Source organism: Macrobrachium rosenbergii, chromosome 27 (assembly GCF_040412425.1).
Source record: "Macrobrachium rosenbergii isolate ZJJX-2024 chromosome 27, ASM4041242v1, whole genome shotgun sequence".
Classification (NCBI taxonomy): domain Eukaryota; kingdom Metazoa; phylum Arthropoda; class Malacostraca; order Decapoda; family Palaemonidae; genus Macrobrachium; species Macrobrachium rosenbergii.
The window spans coordinates 41522825-41548508 of NC_089767.1; the positions used below are offsets into that span (position 1 = coordinate 41522825).

Genomic DNA, 25684 nt, shown 5'->3' on the forward strand with positions numbered 1-25684 from the left:
TGTTCCTTAACCTAACCTGAGCAGTATGTGGAATGTGGACCCAATATTCATTATTCCCCCTCTGCTTGGCTGACCTAGAAGGTCATAAACCATAAAAGTGAAAAGCAAAAATTCATCTTAACTTAATATTGAACACCAGGTCTAAACAGGCAAGGTTGTACCCTTTGTCTCTCCCCACTTCAGTATTGCAACAGCATATTCATTGCCTGATGTTTGGGAGGAACAGCTATAAGCAACTCATTTGTTTCACTAGCCCTGATCTTTGTAATTTACTTCAGTTTGCCATGCAATCTGTGTTGTGGTTGATGGATAAAATGTTCTAAGCCTTGCTTTTTTATATACTGTAATATTGATAAAGTTAATCATTTGCCATCAGCAACTCTTATACGTAAGATAGCCATTGTTAAACCGAGTACAATACTGGTCATGGGATGGAGAAAAGTGGGAGGAGTGGGAAAACATCTGGGAACTTCACCATAAGTTGAGATTTTATTTACTTAAAATTTATTACCTTTAATGTCTTTGGTCACATGACTATTAGGCTATGTAACAGAAAAAAATGATTGGATAAGTGTTTGCATATACAGTAGTGCATGTGCTTCAAGCAGCTAACACCTCTCAAACAGTTTTCAAGAAATAACAGAACACAGCACTTTAAAATCATCAATGCAACGCTTGGACTTCCATGCAAATCCTCTTTTTTTTTTTTTTTTTTTTTTTTTTTTTTTTAAGGAAATCCTCAGCTTGCTTTCTTACTACCTGTGAGAAAAAGAACAAAATGACCATCAACAATATGAATAGTACAGTAGTGGTTTTAGCCCGTCTGGTCTTGGTGCTTTATTTATTTTCATTTTCTCCAGTTAGTTTTTCACGTCTCCCCTTACAGTAATCTCTCCTATGGGGGTAATTTCCATCAGCGTTAGATTGGATAGTGCCCGTGTCCCCTTATGGTAAACTGTGAAAGAACATATGTTATTCATTCAATTGTAGGCAGTATCGGCCAGTCAGTATGTGAGGAAAATGAAGTGAACATGATGTAAATGAATGCAGACGAAAGTCAAATAAATTCCTTAAGTCTTAAAGGCAGTTAAGCTTTGACACCCAAGAGAAACAAAGTATTCAAAATTCACAAGTCTATGAAGTGGATGACACAGATACTGCATGAAGAAGCTTGACCATCTTCTGAAATTAATTAATGGTCTATATATAGTGTAGTTACCAGCTTTATAAACAACTGAGTATCACAGTAAGGGACAACAAAGAAACTCACATCTTATTGTTTATTTGTACTGCACTTGAAAAAAATACAATCTTGATTGGTAAATAAGAATAATTGATAAATTAAAGTAACAAACAAAATGATAAAACTGATAATGAACACAATTTGCTTGGCTTTATAGCCCAACTATATAAATCAATCAACAGTGTGAAAAACAAAACCATTGGAATTGTAAATCATCACAACTTAATCACTCGTGTCCCCAGCACCTTTGGCAAATATGAGAAGCAAATCAAAAGTGAAAAATTAATCAGCCTATCCTTGAAATGTGATGCTGAACATGAAATGGCAGTTTACATCCCTAATAAAATCATGAATGAAAAAATGACCCTTTGTCCTTCATTTGGGTATAATACTTATTTAATGTTACATGTTCTGGCAATGGCTGTATAACTGATTTTAATATATTCATATAATCAAAATTAAATTATTCTGACTCTGATTTCCATAATCTCGTATGTTCATTACTTCTGTCAGTACTATTAACAGATCAGTATACTCAACCTGCTTGTGGGATGCAAACTGCCAAACTAGTGTCAGATTTGGTTTACATATAAAACATTAAACTTAATGTTGCTTAAAAGAATAGTGCAAATTAAGTTAGTGTAAATGTTGAAAAACATTTGCTCCTCATTCATGAAAGCAATAATGGAATGATGTTGATAAAGCAGCCAAAGCTTCGACTTGTGTGACCATATCAAATATACAGTAATGGTCCTGTCAGTGATTTTTTATATCCAGAACCCATGACCAGTAATGAATGAGATTAAACCCACTGTTGTGGTGAGACACTTTTTTTTTTCAAAAAGAATGCCACACTGAAGTAATTCTTGTAGTCATGGAATTGGTCAACCTTCTTTGACCCCTGAGTATTTGATGAATAACTCTGTAGATCAACTTGTGTAAAGTTTCAACAAACAAATGTCGAATATCCTGAGGAACATTTTTCAGAATCGTTACTATTTTCATTTTATTCTGTCAATAACTTTTTCAGAGTTGCAACTAAGAGTAGATTTGTTTATTACTATCCAGTCATAATAATTACTATATAGATGACTGATTGTACATGTTTATATATGTATAGGCTACACATTTTTATATATGTATACAAACATAGCTTGTGTCGGTTTCCTACGTTTCCTTGCCTTTTGAAGAGTGAAAACTCTTGTAGTTTATATCAGGTACTTCATTCCTTCAAATTTATATGGTGACAGCTTTTAATGCTTTGGTGTAAGTTCGCTTATAGTCTCAGTTGCGTTTGATCATCTTGTTAAAAAGTTCTGTCATTTCTAATATGCCAGTGAGTCCTAATATCGACTATTTATGACTAAAAGACAAAATTATGCACAACCCTATTAGCAGTGGCAGTCGGTACTTGGCCCTGGTCACGTCAGTCATCTCACTGTTTGAAGTCCGTGTAACCCACCTCGCTCGCAATGGGCATTTATTTTGATATCTTTGTGGAAGGAGGAGATGAAGAGGTGTCATCTGTTGCATGTTCATATAATTAGTCTTGACTAAAAGGCCACAAGGAGTCTTGTGGTCGTCCGTTAGTGCTGAGAACTGAGGGCATAGACAGTTTCATGTTGTAGAGAGCTGTTGGGGCTCAATATGAATATCGCCAAGGCTCTGGTGTGACGGCGGGATATTGTGATATAAAGGGTTTCCTCAGAGTGGGCATGACTGTCGGGCAGGATCTGAATTTTTCCTTTGAGCTTCTTTATCAAAAGTGAACCTACGAAAATGAGAATAAATTATGAGTTTTTTTTTTTTTTTTTTTTTTTCAAAGGAAATTTATTTTGAGAGCAATCTCAGTGACTGCTTTCATATTAAACATGTTTAAACATAGTCGTCTGGAGGTAATATATATATATATATATATATATATATATATATATATATATATATATATATATATATAAACCTCGAGATCATTTGCACTAACACATACATGGGAATGCTAATACATCTGACACTAGGCGACCTGAAATTCCTAATGGAACCCTGACTAGCCTATGGAAATATACATAACTTAAAAAATTCTATAGAATCTAAAGTATTTATAATTATTCAGATTGTCGTTTTGTAATGTGTATAAAACAACACAAAAAACTACAGCACTAGCAAGGTAAATGTGCCATTCAGGAACTTTGTCACATTATCTGAGCTTACCTAGCCTATTCCTGATTAACTGCTATAATCAAACACAAGGTAACCAAGAGGACTGTATTATATGTAAGAGTACAGAGATTTTTGTGCAGGAAGTGTAATAAGAAAATGAAAACACCGAGGTTAGATTACTGATAATGTTGAACAGTTGTACATATTCAAGTGCAATGGTAACACTTCATTCACCAGATTCAGATTGATGATTCCCCCGTTAATTTTGTTGTCTGTGGCTCCCGTTTTCTATGTATAGTGCAGTACATAGTGTCATAGTTTACTGTTATGTCGTTGGCCAATCGTATGTGCTGTATAGTACATGGTGTACAGTTTTCCCTAGGATAACACAAAAATAACACTCACACTGTAAGGCTCTTAACACATAGCCTAGAGTAAAACTTAAATTATTGTTTGTAAAAACATTAATTTCTCTTTCTCCCTCATGCATCTTTCCCTGTGGTACCTAGGAAAGTAACTGGAACATAAAATTGGACATTCGGTGTGCTTGCTTGAAAGCATTATTCTTTGTGACTGGTTACATTCAGTTCGATTTAGCTCTGCTCATTAGATGTGATTTTATTTGCAATTTTAGCATCTACTGTAATTTGGTACATATATAGGGTCACACTGTATCTCTGCACAGGAACAGGTGTCGAGAAAGATGAAAAAGGTTTGCTTTTGAACATCTTCAGAAGTGAAACTATGAAAATGAGAAAAAAAATGCATTTAATTTTTTCAACAAAGGAAGCTCAGTTTGAGTATTGTCTTATAAGTTATTGTTTTTATATTTAACATTTTGATATATATTTTCATTTATATATATTTATATTTACATATATATATTATAGGCTATATATACAGTGAACCCCCCGTATTCGCGGGGATGCGTCCCCCGCCCCCCGCGAATAGGTCAAATCCGTGAATGCTTAAAACCCTTCTAAAAACACTTAGATCTGCCAATTTTGATAGCTTAAACCAAGAAAAACCCTGTAAAAATGCTTATACCTGAGTATTTTAATAGTTTTATCACAAAAAGTGCATTTATTCATGAAAATTATATGAAAATACAGTAATTAGTGAATATTTCTGTGAAAAATACCGCGAATGGGCGAATTTTCCGCGAATGATGGCTAGATATGTTCCACAGAGAAACCCGCGAATGTGTGAGTCTGAGAACCATGAGAACACGAATACGGGGGGTTTACTGTATATTTATTTATGTGTTTATTACTTATTATCAAATTCACTTATCTTAAGTATCTTAAGTGTCTTAACAGATACATCTTGAACCTGTTTCTTCAACCTGTACCTTCCACTAAGCTACATTAATTACTGCTTCAGCCAAGTAATCCTAATTCTCACCTTTACATCATCAGTTTATTCTTCTGTCTACTCTGTACTGACATATAGGTCAGACTCTTTTTTTTTTTTTTTTTTTTTTTTTACCTTAATTCTGATAATTTTTAGAGCTAAACTTATTCCAAGGCTTCTACTTACACATACTCATTCGCTGAAGTTCTTTTGGGGCTGAATATATCGAAGGACGACTGAGGGGAAGATGGGCATGATGACATAGGAAGGTATCCTGTCCCCTGGTCTGGATTGGATGGTGTGCTTTCGGTATGCATCTGAAAGCCATGGTTCATTTTTCTTGTCCCATGTACACCGTCCTGAGTATTGATATTGCCTAATATAGTGTACAAGCAGTGAAAATCTGTACTAATAATGGCCTAAGCAATAATGCCTTGGTTTTACTGCACTTCATCAGATGCTTAGCCTACCTGTTATTTATGCAGCAAAAGATGAAGTCTGGAAGGAATCACTAGTAGATCACATCTCTCTGTGAGTACCAACTCCTGCTAGCACTTATTTTTAACCACCTAATTTTATTTATGAGAATCTGGACCGAATTTTACATAATTATTAAGTTATGGTTGGAACAGCTGAAATAAACATGGCAGAAATTGTCAAAGTCATCATCAATAACCACCAGAAGTCAATCAGTTGGAAGTGGTCACACGGTGAATCCTTCCACCATGTTACATGATAATCCAGTAATTTGTCCTTAAGCCTTGAGATATGAGTGGAAAGATTTTCTCTCTCTGAACTAGTTGTTGTGGTTAAATGTGTTAATTGATGTTTTATTGAAAATGAGATTGCAGAAGTACTAGGTTTAAAATGTACATCAAATGATGCACGGCACCTGGTAACCAGTAGAATGAGAGATTATGGTATCCACAAGCCAAAATATTGAAAGTTTAACCATCCTGTTAAAACATGTACTATTATGGAATGCTGTCCAGTGCACAAAAACAAGGGCTGTTGTAGGAAGGATACATATTACCATAACAAATGTTTTGGATAGGTTCCCATCAACTGCTAGAGTACGGGATACAAAATCTTGCCCAAATCGGACACCTGTTGATGCAAAGCATTATGTGATGATAAGGAAAGAAGAGTTGCTCTTTCTGTTATATCTGCAAGAAGCATGCCTTCGTAGTAGGAAGTAAAATCGAATTGTCTGAAGGTTTCAAAATTGATTAAGTGTAATCTCAAATAGTGCATGAATTGATACGACTCATAAAAGACTGTTGCAATATTCGTGTTTTATGCAATTTCACTCGCCTTAGTTATTTTATTTTTCATTTATTTATTTTTTTTGACACTGCCTTTTATACCATAGCCATAAGATTTCCATTAAAACTTCACATTTTGCTTTTAAGTCTGTCATGAGGAATTAAACAGATGTAAATAAACAGATAAACATAAAGAGAAACATCTGTTGGAGTCCTTCCTAGTGATAGATCACTATATAACAAAAGCAAACTTTGATGCTGGTTGTAACTCTTAGGTTGTGATTTTAGACAGAATTCCAGAAAGCTAAGTATTTCGTAAAGTAACATAATTCTTGATACAGATTCTGTTAGAACATGATAGAATTTACGGTCCAAATTAGAGAAATTTCAGCATACCTCATTTTGCGACACTCCATCTCTGGTGATGCATCTGATGTCAGGTGATGCCAACATCTCCAAGTAATCTGTCTCGTGTTTGAAACGTTCCTTATTCATGTTCAGGTACTCTCCATTCTTGATGTTGTAGTACTGTGGAAGAATATGTTTACCATTGGCAATGTTGTGGAAGATTTCATTAGCCACTACATTACTACGTTTAATAACGAAATAGTACTGATTGTTGTCAAATGTTTTAGAAGGTAGTACGTTATTAATCAAGTATATTTTCTTGCATGAATTCAAGCCAACTATGATGTAGATAAATAACAGAAATATCCAAGTGTAAGTCTGTTTGAGATCTCATGTTTATGTATAAAATCTGTAAAAAAAAAAAAAAAAACTTTAGCATAGGCAAAAAATTTATAAGTATTTTGATCATCTCTCTCAAATAAGTGACTGCCTAGAAGTGGTGAGAGGGCATCTAATCACCTACAGTTCATTCTTGGCTTTTAGTTCAAATGCATTTTAATGCACTTATTTGTTACACTATTCTTTTGTGTAAATGATGCAAATTTTACCTCTCTCAGTTATTCTCTTATATCACCTACACAAATTTTACAGCTTTCATGAAAATTTCTATATTTGGAAAATAATAGAAGGTATCCTGACTGGGACTCGCATTCAGAGTTGAAACTTACAGTGGGAGTTGTAATGTATCATCAACCACTTGAAAACGTTTTTCTAGTAGCCAAAAACGTTTTTCCAGTAGCCACAACTGGGGTGCCAATGGACAGAGTTATTGTGCTAAGCAAAGCCTGGGTAAAAAACTAAATCAGATTGGGTTGATGGGACAGTGGTACTTGTGAGTGGCTTCAAAATTGTTGACAGAACTTTTATGGTGATGTGTGAAGCAACTTTGAAAATATAGGAGATTTTGCAAGTGCTTCATTGTTGACAGTGTAGGTAAAGATAAATCTGTCAATAGCCCAAAATATTAAAATCAATACTTTTAGAAAACAAATCAAAGCATGGCATGAAGGCATCTTGGAGAAAGATACAGAGTTTCAGTCCTCACCTGAGTTGTCTCAGGCATTAGCATCTTGCTGAGCCTGTTGGCCAAATGTCGAAAGGATGGCCGATCCTGAGGGACGCTCTCCCAGCATTGGCACATGATTTTATACCTGTCAGAAAAATAAATAAAGATCACAATTTATCTTAATCAATGAAATATGGAAACAGATTATCAATTTTAACAGTACACACCAAAAAAATCATCATACCAACATTTGAACTTGTGCTTACAGGTCAGTGTTTGCGTATTCAGGTTTCTCCATTCGGTATCCGTTCTCTAGACTCAGTAAGAATGTGTTGTCAAATTGGACCCCTGGATATGGTGTAGACCCCAAACTGAAGAGTTCCCATAGAGTCACGCCAAAAGACCAGATGTCGCTCTGGACAGAGAATATCTTTTTGCGAATGGCCTCAATTGACAACCACTTCACTGGCAAGGGGTTCTGTGAGAAGAAATATTGCAGGACTGGATGAATATACCATTTTTAGTATCCTTAAAATGTGAGTTGTCTTTCTCAGTAATAAAGATGAGATTTTAGACTTGACAGTATATTGTTTGTCATGAAAATGCTGAAAGGTATTTTACCTAGAGTAGATACAGTACAACTTTTTAGATTGGACACCTAACTGTAAGGAACTGTAACGGGAGGAAGGGGGTCAGATAATTAGACTCTCATCAGTAGATCTCAGATTATTAGCACACTGACAGACTGTTGAGCAATGCATGATTAATCAATAATTCAGTCATCTAATAGATCGTTGGTCAAGTGATCAGATCAGTGCTCAGTAGGACTGATTAATAGTTTAATCATTAATGATCCATAAATGACTGATCAGTATATCACATGAGGATTAGACCACTGATCACATGAATATAGATCACTCACCAATAAATCACAGGAGCAGTAGATTGCCAGTTTTTAAATCACTTTTGCATAGACTACTAATCATTAGGCTACTGATAAATACATCACTTGTCAGTTATCGTAAAACTTACACCAGTTCGTTTAAAGTATACGTCATCCTGATAGATGTCTCTTGAGAGGCCAAAGTCGCTGATCTTCACGACATTGGCCTCAGCCAGAAGCAGGTTTCTTGCTGCTAAATCTCCATGTAACACCTAACAGAGTGAATAAAGGGTCAAAATTGGATTGTCAAAAGTTAGTAGGTATACAAAGGCATAATTAAAAAGTGATTAGTTATATAGAGCACAAATCTCTTCAAGTATCATACTAAATGTGATATAACTAGCATTTCAAAAGCTTGTGTATTCAGAGGCATAGCCTATTTAGACTTTTCAAAGGGTTTTTGCTACTGATCATCCTCAGGTCTGACTGTTGTGATGTCATGAAAATCACAATAAGGTCTCCCCCAAGGCCATTTGTCAGTGATAGAGATAAACAAAGGCAGGAGAAGTGAGTTAAAACCCTCCACTAAGGTGAAACATACTCCTTAAAGACCAAGATGGACCCTCTGAAGCAGTCTTTGTCCCTTGGGATCCATACCCACTTGTATCTCTGGACAGTAAAGAAAATTACCAAGGCAATAATCCCTAGCTAAGACATCAGCTGGCAGTTAATCCCTCCCTATACTGTAATCTCCATCACATCACCTGTTTATCCCAAATACTGGAGAGAGAAACTCTACCCATCCAGCCACATGGGGCTGCTAACAGACAGATTGAAGAGACAGCTTAAAATAATAGACAACCTTGGGAGGAGGAAATAATGGAAAAAGGATAACAACTAAGCTTTACTGTACCTTTCTGCGGGTCAAATAGTCCATGCCCTCGGCCACTTGCCAAGACCAACAAATAAGGTCAACAGTCGTGAAAGATGACGTCACTCCAGGAATTGTGCTGTTATCATACATGAAATAGTTTCCCTGGGAATCACACACTTTTAATGACTGCTGCTTGTTGCTGTGGTTTCCTGTTATATGTGGAGAAGGGTGGTAAAGTTTCTGTTTTCTTATATTTAGTTAAGAGACTAAAATGAGCATGGTTGCCTAAATCAAGTTTGGGCACTGGCAGAAAGTATTAATGGACTAACCATCCTAAACAGTAACAGCACTCCTTTTTCAATAAAGCTGGTTAAGAGTTCAGGGGAAATAGAAAATGGCAGAGAATTCTTCAGTACTGATCAAACTGGTTACTCTTTGTGTTTGTAAGTAGCCTAAGCAGTATCAGATTGTAGTATCCAGTGTTCATGCCCTAATACGTAATAGATGTACAGCAAATGTGTTTGTTAAGAAATACTGGTATTATAGGAGCATAGCCAACAGCAGGAAAGCAACTGAAATCTATCTGTCACGTGCATGCATGCAAAGACACATCTGTGAATCTAGAAATAAGAAAAATTTTCACTGCCATGCAACCCAAGTGATTACCTTTCTCCAGTACTGCCTCTTTTGCTGCTGGTACCATCTGGTAAGAAGGATTATGCACCATCTCCATTCTGTTGGTCAGGAAATTCCCACACTGAACGATCCTGGGAGAGCTAGCTTGGCATTCCCCATCCCTCAAATCCTCATTAGAGATGTCGCTGCCAATATTATAGTGCAGAGATGATGTCACTGATATTGTCATAACCAGTACTTTTAAAAACATCAAGCATGAACATTAGGAAAATATTCCCAGTGGAAAGTTATTGAGAAAATCACATTTATTTGGATATTAAATCACTCGGAGATATTATGAACTATTGATAATACTTGATACAACCAGAGGTAATTTTACTTATATTGTACTGTATATTGAATGCATGTCAAAAGGAAGTTCTCTAAGCTGATGATGCTTTGTTAATTTAACTAGAGAAATCATATTTTTTGGGTTCATATTTTGATGTATAATTGCTTTTCTATCACTGTACTTAGAGAAAACAGTTTTATTCACATTTGTATTTAAATTTATATTTTTACCTCAGGATGGACTCTGTAATGTATACAATTCAAGGTCTTGAAATAATAAAAAAAAGATCTCTGTACATTAGTATTTCACAAAATGCACCCCTGAAAAGAGTGCTATATTCAGTGATGTACAGCCAGATAGAAAGTCACTGGGTGAGACTTGGTAGAGTTATTGCTTGGCCTTACAATCTTATCAAATGGAAGACGTGCATTGACCTACCAAGAAAGCTGATGATTCTGACAGTTAGGACTGTGTATTCTGAAGTATAAGCAGCCTACCAAAGTATCCACAAGGACAAAAATGGAAAATATCCTATGGCTACTATTAAAGCTTGACAAGGAAAGACTGTTGAAGTGAAAAGCAGTTCCTTGCTCTGGCAAAAGATAGAGCTACCAGGCAAAGAGGTAAAAGCCAGGATCATCTCTCAACAATACCATATTCTCAGTAAAGAAGAAACATTAAAGCAGTAGTAGTAGTAGTAGTAGTACAACTGTTTTTAGAAAGTATTATGCACAAAAGTTGTGAGAAATTAGCCAATAAACCATAAGATGAAATTTCAGCCCAAATGGAATTGCACCACAAAATAAAAATATCAGCCATATGGATGAAGTCACTTTTGAATTTGAAACAAGAAAAAATAGCAGTGGCCAAGAGATTGTGTACAACTTTGGAGGTAATTACATATAGTCACCATCATCATAATTGCTTCAAACACTGTAATGTCACAGTCACGATAATTAAAGTACGAGTTAAAAACAAGGAGTCATTTAAACCATTTTTATTGCTTTCTGCAAGCTTAATCAGGATCTGCTTGCTGCAAATTTTTCTGTTTTCAAGGTTTTCAAAGCTGAAAAAGAAATATTAACAACAGCTTCTGAAATATATGAATCAATACTTCAAGTGGAGTTCATCAGATGCTTCCAGAGTTGTCAATTTTCATACAGATATTTGCAATAATGCCAGAAGATATTTTGACACCAGAATGTCCTTTGGAGGGTTGGGGAGGATGGAAACATATGTGAAGTACCATGGGAGAGTACAGATTGAAAAGTAGTAATTTAATCAACTTTGAACTTAGTTTTACACAAAAAGGAACTGAAAATGCTGTGGTGAAATTGATCACTGACCATTGGAGTGGATCTAAAGTCCCATAAATTGCAATCCTGCTATGATTCATAGGCTTTCTCCAGTTTAATTTCCTCCCTCCTGCCTTCACAGCTCAGGAGCCTCTAAGCATTTTTAGGAATCAGTACCATACAAGAACACTCAATAACCAAGCAAAATACAGTATAGTACAGTACTGTAGTCTTACCTGCAACCTGACAGCAGCAGTTTCAGCTCATATTTAAATAATATATCATTGATTCTTTGCTTCAGCTTTGTGGCTGTGGTGAAACTGGCCACACTTGGAGTTAGGTCACACAGCTTCCTTTTTCTCCATTTTCAGTCAACTAGTAACTACACTAGTTAGCATACAAAAATCAAGCAGGAATCAAGTTAGTTCACTAACCATACCTTTATTCCGGCATTAGCAGCAGCTTGAAACTTTTCACAAGTAAGCTTACAAGCTTACAAAATGTGTAGATAATGGTAGTGAGGAAAAGTGCAAAGTCTTATAGAGGTTGCTCAAATGAAAGAATGGTAGATTGCTTACGAGGACGAATAGAGAACTTTAGGTGATGCTGGAGACTCCAATAATATGTCACATTTTCTTCTACCAGTAGACATGGCAGGTGATGCTGTCTGGGCAGACTCATAACATTCTTTTTTGGAACGTGGTGGCGACTGAGGGTCACTGGATGATTTGAATGGCGCTGGAGATTTGACAACTGGCGAGAAAGGTGCAACACTCTCGCTACCATCTCTTCCACTTAAGCTGATCAAATCAGTGACGGGGTCGATGACATTCTCAAAATTATGTTGATTACAGTGAAGGAATTGGAGAAGGCTGCCATGTTGGCAGTACTCAACAAGAATCCATAGCTCTCCTGATATCAGAATGGAAAATGATGCAGTAGATTGTTAGTGGAAAAAGTGTCTAGCATAATTTTATAAGATTTTTTATGCTTGCTTAAAGAAAACTTTGCCAAGATTTTTCTAGGAGAATAACATTGTTCTGCAAGTTTAGGCTAATCCTCTATATTATCACATTCTTAATGTGTATTTGTTAACAGCAGAACATTTATTCTCTTTATGGACGGTGAGTAGGATTTGTAATGAAATCCAGGACTTTCTCTATACTGCAGTTATTAATTAGAGGACAAATTCTGTAAAATTTCACCCCGTGGTCAATACTTACATCACCATGTAACAGTAAAGATACAGGTAAAATTATCTTCATGTACATGTCTTACCTTTGCTAACATTAGCAGTGCAAGAACCCATAAGATTAACAATGTTAAGATGCTTTCCAATGTGAATCATGATTTTCAGTTCTTGAGTCAGTGACATGATCTGGGTAGCATCTCCCTGCATCTTGCACATTTTGAGGGCAACAACTGTTTTTGATACCCCAGGCTCCAGGTTTGATACTGTGGCTTTGACTACACGCCCAAAGGCTCCGGTTCCAAGTTGCTGGCCTGTTGAGAGTGTACACACAGAGAGGGCAAGATGTAGATTATTCCAATTAATGTCAGTACATTGAGAAATCCTTGGTTATCCAAGAAAGAATATTAAAATTACATCTTTATATAATCTAAATCAGGCTATACTGTTAGGCATGGGTTTATAACAGCATATGAATGTATTCACATAGGCACTCATGTGGGGTAAAGGTTTCAGTAGCCTGCAGAAAGCCAGTAATGCAAATTACAAGTGGACCTGCTTTGAATTGTCTGAGAGAGAAAAGTTGCTGGAATATACTGAGAGCAAGAAGGTAAAAATAATTCACATTGATATATCTACATTTCATTGAAGGTATAACTTCGTGAAAATGTAATTGGAATAAAATTGAAAATGGCAACTAGAAGAAAAATATGGACTGGGATGGAGATATCACAGTACATCGCATTTGCCTATATTAGAAAACCTGAAGTGGCTACAGGATCAGTTTGTTTCTTCGTATTGTATTCTTTTCTGCTCTACTGTTGGCCCCATTCTACCACTGATGCAAATGAAGTCAAGTACACTGGCTCACCCAATTGTATTTGGTCCTTAGAAACTTCCCACTTGTGGTCATAGGGAAGGAGCTCAGCTTGTTCGTCCGCTGTGCAGTCTGGGTTGAGTTCGTTGGGCCGTCCTCTCTCAAAAAGGAAAGCCAGATTCTTCTTTGTCTCTTGTCTCTTGAGGAAGTCTCGTCTCACTCTCCTGAACAACGCGAGAACTACCACCAAGAGGCAGACGAGAAAGACTGCACATACACTCACGATAACTATAATGGTTTTGCTGGGTCCCTCACCTGAAAAATAGCAAGGGAGAGTGATTGAGTGGGTTGTGTATATGTGTATGTATTATGTATGTGACTGTGAAATATTTTTTGTTAAAACAGAATTCCATCAAATATAAGGAGCCCATACAAACGCCAAAATGTGGAAAATAAAAGCTATATTTCAGAGACCAAACTGTCTCTCTCCTCAGGCAAATAGTGAATGAGAAAAAGTTACAGAAAATGGTATTTGTACCAGAAGGTCCATAGGTCAGCTGTTACGTCACTCCATTTGACAATTTCTCTTTAATCTTCTTAATCGCTGGTTGGAGGAAGATTTTATCTATAATATCTGAATCCCACACACCTCTTGAAAGATTCATGGTGTTTCTTTGTTTAATCAGTTATAAAATTTCAAGTGGTTAGCCGGCCTCTTTTTCCCTTTCTTAGGCACATTTTCTCCCAGTGACATTAAACATTCTGAAGATTGCTGTCACAAATTCAAAGAAGCATTTATACCACTTCGCAACATAAAACTTTTAAGTTTTAGCTGTAGATGCTCTATTCACAAAAGTGCCAGTACAGAGCATTCTACAGTTTTTGAGGGAAAAATTAGTCCCCCTATTCAGATAATTTCCCACTAGCCCTAGATAAAATAATAAAGTTAGTTTAGTTATGTGTATCAAATAACATCTTTTCATTCGGGGAATCATTCTATAAACAAAAAATTAGGGTGCAGCAATGGCAGCCCTTTAAGTCCTGTTTTATCCAATCTATACATGGAATATCTTGAAACTGTAATAATAAATGCAATAAAACCTAAAGACATGCTATGGATGAGATATGTAGATGATGTCTTAACATTTTGGGATAATAAGTGGGGCAATTTCAATGAATTATTTTCAAAATTAAGCGCATTAGTGCCTAGTGTCAAATTTAAAGTTGAATGGGAAACAGACAACAAAATTCATTTTCTTGGTGTTTTAATAATTGGAGACAACAGAATACATATTTACCATATACAGAAAACCAACTTTCTTCTTGTCATGCATCCATTTTTATAGCTATCATGACATCGCTATCAAGGTTGGTGTAGCCAGCAATTTATTCTTAAGAGTCATAGAGATTTGCTCCATGGATTTTCTGGAAAATGAAATTGAACTAATCCGTATGCAACTGTCATCTCTAAATAACCCTGGCTATACAATTTAAAAAGCTATCCACAAAGCAAACACTATTTTCTACCGTCCCCCCCATAACAAGACCAGAGAGATGCCCAACAACAAAATAAAAACCCCACACCTGGACAGGATTAAGACGATGAAACAGACACCTGGAAACTCAACCCTTTTGCTTTTACCTACCGAAATACCTTGGCCAAATCCTGATTAACGCCCAACAAAAGCCAGTACCCCAAAGACACAGGAGTTTACGAAATCCCTTGCCTCAACTGTGACCAATCTCATATCGGCTTTACAGGCAAATCACTCCCCCAGAGATTAATACAACATAAACTTTCAGTTAGGTACGGACAACAGAGCTCAGCTGCTTTTAACCACATAAATAACCATAATCACAGAATAAACTGGAATATGTCTCGTATTATTTATAGCAGCAATTGTCGGTTCAAAAGCTAGATGGTGGAATCGGCTTTGATTAAACAAAGAAACACCATGAATCTTCCAAGAGGTGTGTGGGATTCAGTTACTATATATAAAATCTTCCTCCAACCAGCGATTAAGAAGATTAAAAAGAAATTGTCAACTGGAGTGACGTAACGGCTGACCTTTGGACCTTCTGGTACAACTACTGCGTTTCTGTAACTTTTTCTCATTTACTATTTGCCTGAGGAGAGAGACAGTTTGGTCTCTGAAATATAGCCTTTATTTTCCATATTTTGGCATTTGTATGGGCTCCTAATATTTAATTATATATACACACACATACATACATAATATATATATATATATATATATATATATATATATATATATATATATATATATACTAAATAGGGACCTCATTCAAACTGGATGGTATCTAACGGAGTTTTTTTATTCAGAAAAAGTTACAAGCTTTCTTGGACAAACAGTCCACATTATCAAGTATCCGTACCATCCAGTTTGAATGAGGTCCTTTTAGTAATTCTACTAATGCACAGAACAATTGTGTATGTGATAAAGTTAATATATATATATATATATATATATATATATATATATATAATATATAAATATATATATATATATATATATATAAAGACAAAATCCATGAAGGAAAGAGTAACAATGGTGCTGCAAGGCCTTTCAACAAGTCGAAAGGCCTTGCAGCACTCCATTGTTTCTCATTCCTTCCTGGATTTTGTTCTTATTTACAGTATATATTCATCACATTCCATATTTTCGTGATTCAGTTATACACAAACACAATATATATATATATATATATATATATATATATATATATATATATATATATATATATATATATATATATATATATATATATATATATATTAATAATATATATATATATATATATATATATATATATATATATATATATATATATATATATATATATATATATATATATATTAAAAGATATATATATATATATATATATATATATATATATATATATATATATATATATATATATATATATATATTTTCTGACTGGCATCAGAATCGAACCCCAGTCTCTCAGATGAAAGGCCAAGGTGCTATCAACTGATTTACACAGGTCTTAAAAGAAGCTGGTACCTAAGTGCTCTTGTAACTGAGGTTTTTCCTGAGCAGATACCGCTTAAAAAACCAACAAATTTTACCCAACTTCCCGACCCACCAGTGAGTCAATTGGTAGCATTTCATTCGAATTACCCCTTCAATGTATATATGCTGGTGTTTCAAACAAATAAATTTTGGACTCATATGGGGATCGAACCCCAATCTTTCAAAGGAAAGGCCAGGCCGCTACCAGTTGGGTAGAATTCGCTGGAATGTTAGGCGGCAGCCTACCCAGGAAAATCCTCATGTACAGAAGTATTTAGGTTCCAGCTTCTCTAATGACTCGTGTGGGTCAATTGGTAGCAACCTGGCCTTTATTTGAGGGGCCAACAGTTTGATTCCCGGTGCAAGTCAGAAATTTATTTCTGTGAAACAAATGCGCATGTGTTGATTAGTTCCATGTGTATATAATATATATATATATATATATATATATATATATATATATATATATATATATATATATATATATATATACAGTATATATGTATATATACACACATTTACATAAATACAGAGAGAGAGACTTACCACGCACAGTTAGGGTGAGAAATCCTCTAACAGATCCGGCCCTATTTCTAGGCTCGCATACAAAACGTCCCGAGTGGATTATGGGATCCAGGTGAGCGATCGTTATGGTCTGGTTGTCCTCCCCGAGTTCACCGAAATTACTAGGGAGAGGCTGATCATCCTGTTGAGAATTTGAATCTCTTGGGTAAACTTTTTATCTGGTTTATCTCCACTACAACAATAACAACCACAACGACAGTAAAACTGGTCATAACCGCCATGAGGCGTCAAATAAGTATTTTTCATGATTAGAAAAGCTTTATATACTAGTAATACCCTTCTCTAACAAGGCGTGCATGAAAAACAAACTCTTTCAGAGTATAACAAATTCCAGTTACATTCATACATGCTTAGACAACATGAGTGAGTGTAGTACTTAAGGTTGAAGAATTCATGACAAAATAAAGCATGCGTAAAAAAAAAAAGGCTTTCTTAGAGTATTATAAATTCTGGTTACCCTCATATATGTATAGACAACATGAGTGACTGAGAGCAGCGGTAAGGTTGAAGAATACATGAAAAAACAAAGCATGCATGAAAAATAAGCGCTTTCATCTTCTGAATAATAATCATAATATCATATTAATAATAGCTGTTTCCACGGCATTTAATTTATATATAGAGTCGTCTCTGTTCGTCTGAAACTCTTCTTTTCATCAGTATGTGGCTGGTGTCCCAAGTTTCCTAAGGACGTACAAAGATTTCTGTTGTCTTTGGTTTATTTCCTCTAACATGTCGACAGCGTACTGACGGTCAGCTATGAAAGTACAAAAGCAAATGAATTAAGATACGTCATGTACAGGTATTTATAGCAGGCAGGGTATTTACAATAGATGGGTTGGTCAGTATTTACAATAGATGGGTTGGTCAGTATTTACAATAGATGGGTTGGTCAGTATTTACAATAGATGGGTTGGTCAGTAGGGTGAATTTTAGTCATAGGTTGGTGACGAAATCATCTACAGTAGACCTAGCCGTTGTTGCTGGCTGGAGGAGGGTGTTGGCTTGGGCATCCCCACTGGTGTGGTAGGTATCATAGGCCATCCAGGTGACATGTCATCGGCGTCCGGTGCTCTCTCTCTCTCTCTCTCTCTCTCTCTCTCTCTCTCTCTCTCTCTCTCTCTCTCTCATGACTGTGTTTGGTGTCGGCTGATTTCTTACATTTCTCGTATCTTAATTAATTCATTTGCTTTTTTACTCTCATAGAGGACCGCCAGTGCACTGTCGACACGTTGGAGGAAACAGACCTAAGGCAACAGAAATCTTTGTATGTCCTTAGGAAACTTGATATACCAGCTACATGCTGATGAAAAGAAGATTGTAAGACGAATAGAGAAGACTGTATAAATTAAATGCCGTGGTAAAACAGCTATAATTTCCAATGCAACTGCCTCAGGGAAGGTCTCCTCCCTAATAATAATAATAATAATAATAATAATAATAATAATAATAATAATAATAATAATAATAATAATAATAATAGAGTATTACAAATGCTCGTTACACTCAAACCTGCAAAGACAACATGAATGACTGAGAGCAAAGCTCAAGGTTGAAGAGTACGCGAGAAAACGAACTTTTGTCCAGGTGATGTCGATGGGAGGTGTGCCGGAGACGGAACAACTGAAAGTGAAAGCATGTCGGACCATCCGCTCTTCCTTGTGGTCATTTGGCCGCATGTTTCCTGTTCCTTCGAGAACTACAGGGATGAGAGCTGCAAAGATAAAATATTCTTGCTAAGTAACCGCTGCAGTGCATTACTCTTGTTTTTTGTCCGTTTTTTTTTTAACCCTGCGGTTGCTTTGTTTTAGGGAACACAGGTGGGTGAACACAAAGTACTGTTGTGCTTCGTGCATAAAGTAAGCGATATTACTTGGAAATTGCTGCTTTTGTAGATCACTGACTCTGGCTAAATCAAAAAGATAGTCAAGTACCTCATATTTGTCCCCAGTATAACAGTTAAACACGAATGAAAATTCTAGAATGATGTGAGTATTCAGTGAGTTTAGTCGAGGATGTGGTGCCTGTATGAAAAAGGAAGGACCTGGTGTGTGTTAAATACTATGTATTTTGTACTACGAGGTGGGAAGGAATATATATATATAAAAAAAAAGCGTATCTGAAAATTTATGGCTAGTTTAACCCTTATCCCGTGTACAGCAAAATCAGTTGGGAGTGATGACGTGATCTCGCTATCAGTATCATGACCCCTGGGTCAAATGGTTTTGATGACAGTTAAGGAAAACTGCAAGGATGATTGCCAGAGAATAATTGCACGTGTACAAGAAAAACCAAAAATTATTTATAGATTATTCTCACCATCGACTTTGTGGTACAGTGTCATCTCTCTGCTCTGATCACCCGTTTTTCGAAGTCCAGTGCACTTATATGTCCCGTCATCTCTACTGCTGACGTTTGCAACGTCTAAGGTAGCAATCATGTCAAAATCACCTACTTTGCTGATTTTGACAACAGGTACTGTATAATCTGTAAACAGAATAATCTGGCAACACTATCTCGGGTATAAATAATCAACAGTGAAAACTGATTTTAAAAAATTGTAAAATTGGTTCCCTGAAAAAATTTGAAGATTTGATTTTAGATTTGATAAGTGTGATGAAGCTTTTTTCCTTTGGAGTTATGTAGTTCCTAGGGGTGGTTTTGAAAAAGTTCTAATGGCATTGACTACCACTATATAAAGAAATTTCAGACAACTAATAAAAAACCAGAGTTGTTCTATCAAGGCAAAATGTAATATTTGGGCCAAGCCAATCTATTTTCCTGTCCTGGAGTCACCAGAAGTAACAAAAAAGATTCTTTGTGCTCAAAAGATCGCGCCTGCTATATTTTCTCCAACAGGCATTCTTTGTGCTCAAAAGATCGCGCCTACTATATTTTCTCCAACAGGCAATCAGATATAGAGAATCGCCACTGTTGGGTATGTATTAAACCCCAAAAATAAATGCGTGGTATTTGCCATAAGCTTTCTATCAGGAAATATTTAGTCTTGTTCTTTATTGGGCCACATATAAATAGAAGATAGAATATAGAATTTAGGCCAGAGGCCAAGCGCTGGGACCTATGAGGTCATTCAGCGCTGAAAGGAAAATTGACAGTAAAATGGTTTGAAAGGTGTAACAGGAGGAAAACCTCGCAGTTGCACTATGAATCAACTGTTAGAAGAGGGTGGAAAGTACGATGGAAACAGGAGAATAAGAACGGAGGTACAGTAAAAGGAATGACGGGGGTCACAGCTAGGGGGCCGAAGGGACGCTGCAAATTGGAAATAAGAGCACTGCAAAAATAATGACAAAGAATGATAGAATATCTGGAAGAAACAATAGAAAAAGAAGTGAAATTATAGAACAGGAAGCAACCCACACCCTTACACAAAAATCGAGTAAAGATGAGGATACCCTCATCATGAAAGCCAGGATAAACATGCTGGATATAAAGGCAAGCTCGAAATGAAAGTACGTAGATGAATTTTGTGCTCTCTGTAAAGAGCATGATATTACGGAGCATTTTTTCTGGTGCAAAAGAATTGGATAAATTAAAGAGACAGGACGTAATTGTTGGCATATTAAAGATAGCGTGGCACATTTGTTATATGAGAAGGACACTCCTTATGTGCCAGTTTTCATTCATTGCATATAATCTCTTGTACCCTTATATATTATGTTTATGTACTATTACAAACATTCCTATGTATTAATAATATTATGTTTATGCCATCACTGCTTCCTTTAATGTATGCATGTCATGGGAACAGTGATATTTCGGCAGTACTGTTGCACCTGGGACAGTCATTCGCACAGTTAGCCAGAGATCGCCCCGACGATTTCATTTAACTTTCGCCCTCTGTTTTGTATCATTCCGCAAGATTACAATGTAAGAACCCACTTTATATTGGTGTTTGCTTTCACCCACCGTAAGTGTCAAGCTAGAACTCCATAAACATACAGTGATCATTGACATATTGAGGAAACAGTATAAAGCTTGGGAAGTACGGTAGCCTAAATAAGACAGGATATTCAAAAGGAGGGAAGAGTTCACAAGATTATATTGTAGACTGCACTAGCGAAGAACAAGATAATGCTGTGACTTATCCAATGCAAAAGGCCACAAACAATGCCAGTATGTTACACTCAAAACAAAGTGTTTCCCAAGAAAGTATAAGAAAAGGAGCTTTGAGCCTATTATCAGCAACGAGAGAGAGAGAGAGAGTACCTGACTTATGTCTCTGACATCCTAACACTTTTCACATATTCTGGACCCCCTTCTAGCGTAAGGGAAGAAAGCAGCTTCGTGTGTTTTGCTTGGGATAAAGAAGTGAAATCCTTTACCTCCTGAAGACACTCCCTTGCCTGAGTGCGAGAACGTAAGATTGACGGAAGAAAAGGTGAACCTGGAGGCTGCACAAGTCAAGGCGAAAGAATCCGTCTCGATGGAAGTATAATTGGAAGTTGTTAGCAGGTCCTTCATTCCACCGGTGCCGCTGTACTTGAAGGAAAAAGACTCTGCGAACTCTGGGGAAAAAAAGTTACTGTTAAAAATAATAATTAACATGAAAGTATACAAGATGTGCTCCGTGAATTTTGCTGATGATTTACAGTCGACTAGAGAGCAGGAGAGGGAGATAAGTGTGGAATTTATGTATTGATTGTTATGCATCTTTTCAACTGTAATAAACATGATCTCGTAAAACCCTTTTCTGCTGAACATAAATATATAAATCACAAATGACATAATGCACATACATATATACATATATATATACATATATATATATATATATATATATATATATATATATATATATATATATATATATATATATATATATATATATATATAAATGGCATGTTTATGCTTGAATGCATATAATGTCTGACAGTTTGTAGCAAATTTCTCAACTAATTTCTCACCTTTTTATACATTTCTCTCCTTTTTTATACTCAAGCGTATATATATAGGCTATATATATATATATATATATATATATATATATATTATATATATATATATATATATATATATATATATATATATATATATATATATATATATATATATATATATATATATACAATCATTAGGCCATAAATGTCGTTTGATATCCAATTCACGCTAGTTCGTGAATATAACAGAATGGGAATTCCAAGTAATAAATGGGTCGGTACTTCAGTTTCGATCCATTTATCACTTATAATTCCCCTTCGGGGATATTCCCGAAGCAGAGTGAATTGGATATTGAACGACATTTGTAGCTTAATGATTGCATATGTGTATATATATGTGTATATATATAATTATATATATATATATATATATATATATATATATATATATATATATATATGTGTGTGTATATATATATGTGTGTGTGTGTACGTGTGAATGACAGTTTGTAACAAAGTTTACTCATAACTGTTTTATACTCTCAAATATAAAACCACAAATAACCCATTATGTCAAATTCACTCTAACATAGGACGTTATGCAAGATACCCTGACCAGGATTTGAGCTGAACTGGGGTAACAAGAGACTTCATCCTCTCAGTCGACAATAGGGGATAAAGTCACTGTGGCCCACGTTCCAGTCTCAAGGAGACGTTGGTTAGAATCTTGTTTGTCCCAAGGTATAATGAATTCGAAGTGAATGTGTTATATGAAGACTAATCGAATAAATATTTATATATGAATATAATCTGTTGATATATATACATACAGTATATATAAGTATTTCATACAGTATATATAAGTATAGAGAGAAAATTTCAGTTGTGGTATATTGAGAATAAAAGAGTAGAAAGAAAGCCTCATAAAAATTTTTGTTAGCGCCAAAGCAATCCATCACGCTAGAGCTGAATGAAAGAATATTTCATGTAAAGAAAGGAGAATGATAAGACGGGAAGGAAGAAAGATCAACAAACCTGAAACTACAATATTCGCAAATTCCTCTTTCTTTCCAGACCGACATCGGATCCTGGCAAATTCTTTAGCCACAAACGTGCATTCGGATGAATGGTGGTTCCCCTTGTGTACTGCATACGTAATCTCGGAACCCTATAAATCAACGCTAAGTAAGTAAACAAATTGTTACCCCCTTTTTACATGTAATGTAGATCCATATTAGTGAACTTTCTTATAAGAATGTGGGAGGGCAAGAGGTAAAATGAAATACAGTAGAGGAGGGAAAACCTAGGATGTCCACTTAATATTTTAAAACCTCCAAAAGCATTTATTAGGGTTAATGATATTATTTAATGGAAGAATTTAACCGAGAAATGATGCCAGTTTTTGCCTCTTGCAAAACAGATGTGTGAATAACAGATACCCTCATACCTCTGGTTCCCTGAAGGATTCGGGGCATACACCGTCTGGGCAGGATTGATAATGCCAAGTGATGTTCTCCATAGGATACCCAATAGCATTGCAACTGAGAGTTATTGTGGCGTTTGGTCTCGTGGTGGCGTTTATTCCCGTTATTTTCAGCTCCGTTTCACCTGTTTTGGAGAAGCAGTTTAATTTTAAACCCGAGTGAAGGAGCTTCAGATGGTGAATGTCTAAAAATAATGCTGTAGGCCTTATTTAGTCAGAAATTTTTCGTACATGACTTTAATTAGTGAGGCCGTGGTATTACCAAGTCTAAATTTGCAACGAATTTCCTGAGTGAATGAGTGAAAAGAAACAATTACAGGGCAAATATGTTTTTTTAACTATGAAAAATAGTTTAGCAAAAAATTCCTGATCTCTAAGCTCACAAAAGGGACCTGCCATGGAGCAAAAAGGTTGAATGTAAAGAAGAGAACTTACTTTTGACTTCCAGGTACAAGGAGACTTGCTCAGTTTTGACGCCAAGTGAGGTGTTCGTTGTCACGGTCACCGTGTGCTCGCCAAAGTCAGAAGGTGTCGCTCTTTTCTTCTCAAGTATGCATGTGCCGTTCGGGTACTGCCGGTGGTCGATCTGAGACCGAAAGGGTCTTTGTAGTTCCGAGATTCAGATTGACACTTGGAATGCAACTCAAGGCTTCAGGCAGTTTTAGTTTTGAACTGAATAGTTTAACTGGAGTTTAGCTTCCATCCTAAATTTACATTATGGTAGGCTTCAAGTTCTTTTGAGTATTTTCTTCAAAACTGTAAGCATCATCGGATTTTATTGCATTGTCTGACAAGGATAAGAGCAGTCAACATGAAAATGAGTAGAAAGTGAATTAAGTTAATTAAGCTAAGATAAATGTTAGATTTTGGTAAACTGTAAAAAATTTGGTACCTTATGCATCAATGCAACGGGGGAGAAGTGACGTACAGAAGGAAACAGGAATAAAAGGTGAAATTATAGGGAGAAAGTCATGAGTAAGAAAAAGGATGGAGAGGGGAAAATGAAGTATAGATGAGATCTCTCTCAAGTAAGTTATCACTTACCTTGCTGTTTGACTGTAATGTGAAGGATGGAGGAAAACTTGCAACCTCGAGCTTCCAAAATACGTCCTCTCCTGTGCTGCATGTGATGTTTTGTGTGTCAGTGCTAACTGTTAGGAAGGGATTCTCATTCTCTGGAAAATGGAACACGTATATTTGTACTAATACGAAGAAAAAAATATGAAATCTCTTTGACCAAATTTCGTAAAGTTTCTTTATAACAACACACAGCCTAAACGCCATTCCCTTTGTTCGAAATAATGAAAGAAGAAACAGTTTACCTTTAATGTTTATGTCCCGTGTCGCCGGTAAGGGAGATCGCCCTTCGATGTTGACTGTGCAGTTGTATGTTCCGCTGTCCTCTAGTGTGACGTTTGGGACGCGAAGGTAACTTGTATAATACATGTGCGACTGAACACTATGATATTCTGGTGCTATCTCAACTTTTCTCTGGAATGAACGAAAATTATATAATATATATATATGTGTGTGTGTGTGTGTGTGTGTGTGTGTGTGTGTAAAAGGAAGGTAGCCGGGGATGCACAAAGATTGGAATTAGACTTGAGGTGTCTATGGAAGCCCAGGTGGGAATGTATGAAGGAACTGTTCCCCTTGTGAAGGCAGAGTTGTGAATGTGAGTATGTATGAAAGAAAGAGGAAGTTGTTTAGATTATTATTATTGTTGTTATTCAGGAGATGAAGCCTTTTCATATGGGACAAGCTCACAGGGGCCATTGACTTGAAATTCAAGCTTCCAAAGAATTCGGTGTTCATTCGAAAACGTAACAGAAGGTAATGGGAAATACAGAAAGAGATCAGTTATTAGAAAAACGGATCAATTAACAAATTAACAGATGAACTGTTTGCCGAGTATATGTGGCTTTAAAAAGAACTGGAAAGGTGAGAAATGAGGAGTTCGTGTGAAAGGATGGATGAGAGCGTTTTGTGCAAAGGTTTTCTGCTCAGTCCTTTCATCTGCGGTGGGACAGTTTAGGTGTGAATGGGCAGTTGACCTGGAAGGTTGTCTTGTCTCTGGTGTCAGTTCATGTTCGGGGAAACCGTGTATAGTTAAAAACATATATACAAAGTAGCCATACCTGCTGGTGTGTATGTATATATATATATATATATATATATATATATATATATATATATATATAT

The 25684-nt window shown here is 35.9% G+C and overlaps 2 protein-coding genes across 4 annotated transcripts in view; one reads left to right on the forward strand and one right to left on the reverse strand.

Moving 5' to 3' along the window:
* The window catches only part of LOC136853712 (vascular endothelial growth factor receptor kdr-like), an 80527-nt gene that overhangs the window by 3435 nt on the left and 51408 nt on the right, over positions 1-25684 (forward strand). For both annotated transcript variants that reach the window (XR_010857539.1, XM_067129683.1), the window contains exon 2: positions 23074-23184. The gene's annotated coding sequence lies outside the window, so the exon portion shown is untranslated. The remainder of the gene's footprint in view (positions 1-23073; positions 23185-25684) is intronic.
* LOC136853713 (vascular endothelial growth factor receptor kdr-like) lies at positions 1267-24967 on the reverse strand. 2 transcript variants are annotated; one of them, XM_067129685.1, is made up of 20 exons: positions 24805-24967; positions 24527-24657; positions 23918-24068; positions 23447-23607; positions 23035-23167; positions 21445-21627; positions 19418-19585; positions 18676-18812; positions 17060-17219; positions 13512-13772; positions 12730-12954; positions 12030-12363; positions 9856-10010; positions 9229-9398; positions 8465-8587; positions 7699-7910; positions 7472-7577; positions 6415-6546; positions 4940-5112; positions 1267-3014 (listed from the first exon to the last, which is right to left on the reverse strand). In XM_067129685.1, exons 1-20 carry the CDS (start codon positions 24926-24928, stop codon positions 2948-2950), a joined length of 3306 nt encoding a protein of 1101 aa, XP_066985786.1. In that variant the 5' UTR covers positions 24929-24967; the 3' UTR covers positions 1267-2947. The 2 variants fall into 2 exon arrangements, with proteins under 2 accessions (XP_066985786.1, XP_066985787.1); XM_067129686.1 differs by lacking the exon at positions 4940-5112.

What these genes read in the sequence shown, in the direction of transcription:
- LOC136853713 (XM_067129685.1), bottom strand. Translation starts at nt 24,928, where the DNA reads ATGTATTATACAAGTTACCTTCGCGTCCCAAACGTCACACTAGAGGAC. An exon ending in CACTGCTAATGTTAGCAAAG is followed by an intron (nt 12,364 to 12,729) that starts GTAAGACATGTA and finishes TTCTGATATCAG; the next exon opens with GAGAGCTATGGATTCTTGTT. An exon ending in TATACTTTAAACGAACTGGT is followed by an intron (nt 7,911 to 8,464) that starts GTAAGTTTTACG and finishes TTCTTCTCACAG; the next exon opens with AACCCCTTGCCAGTGAAGTG.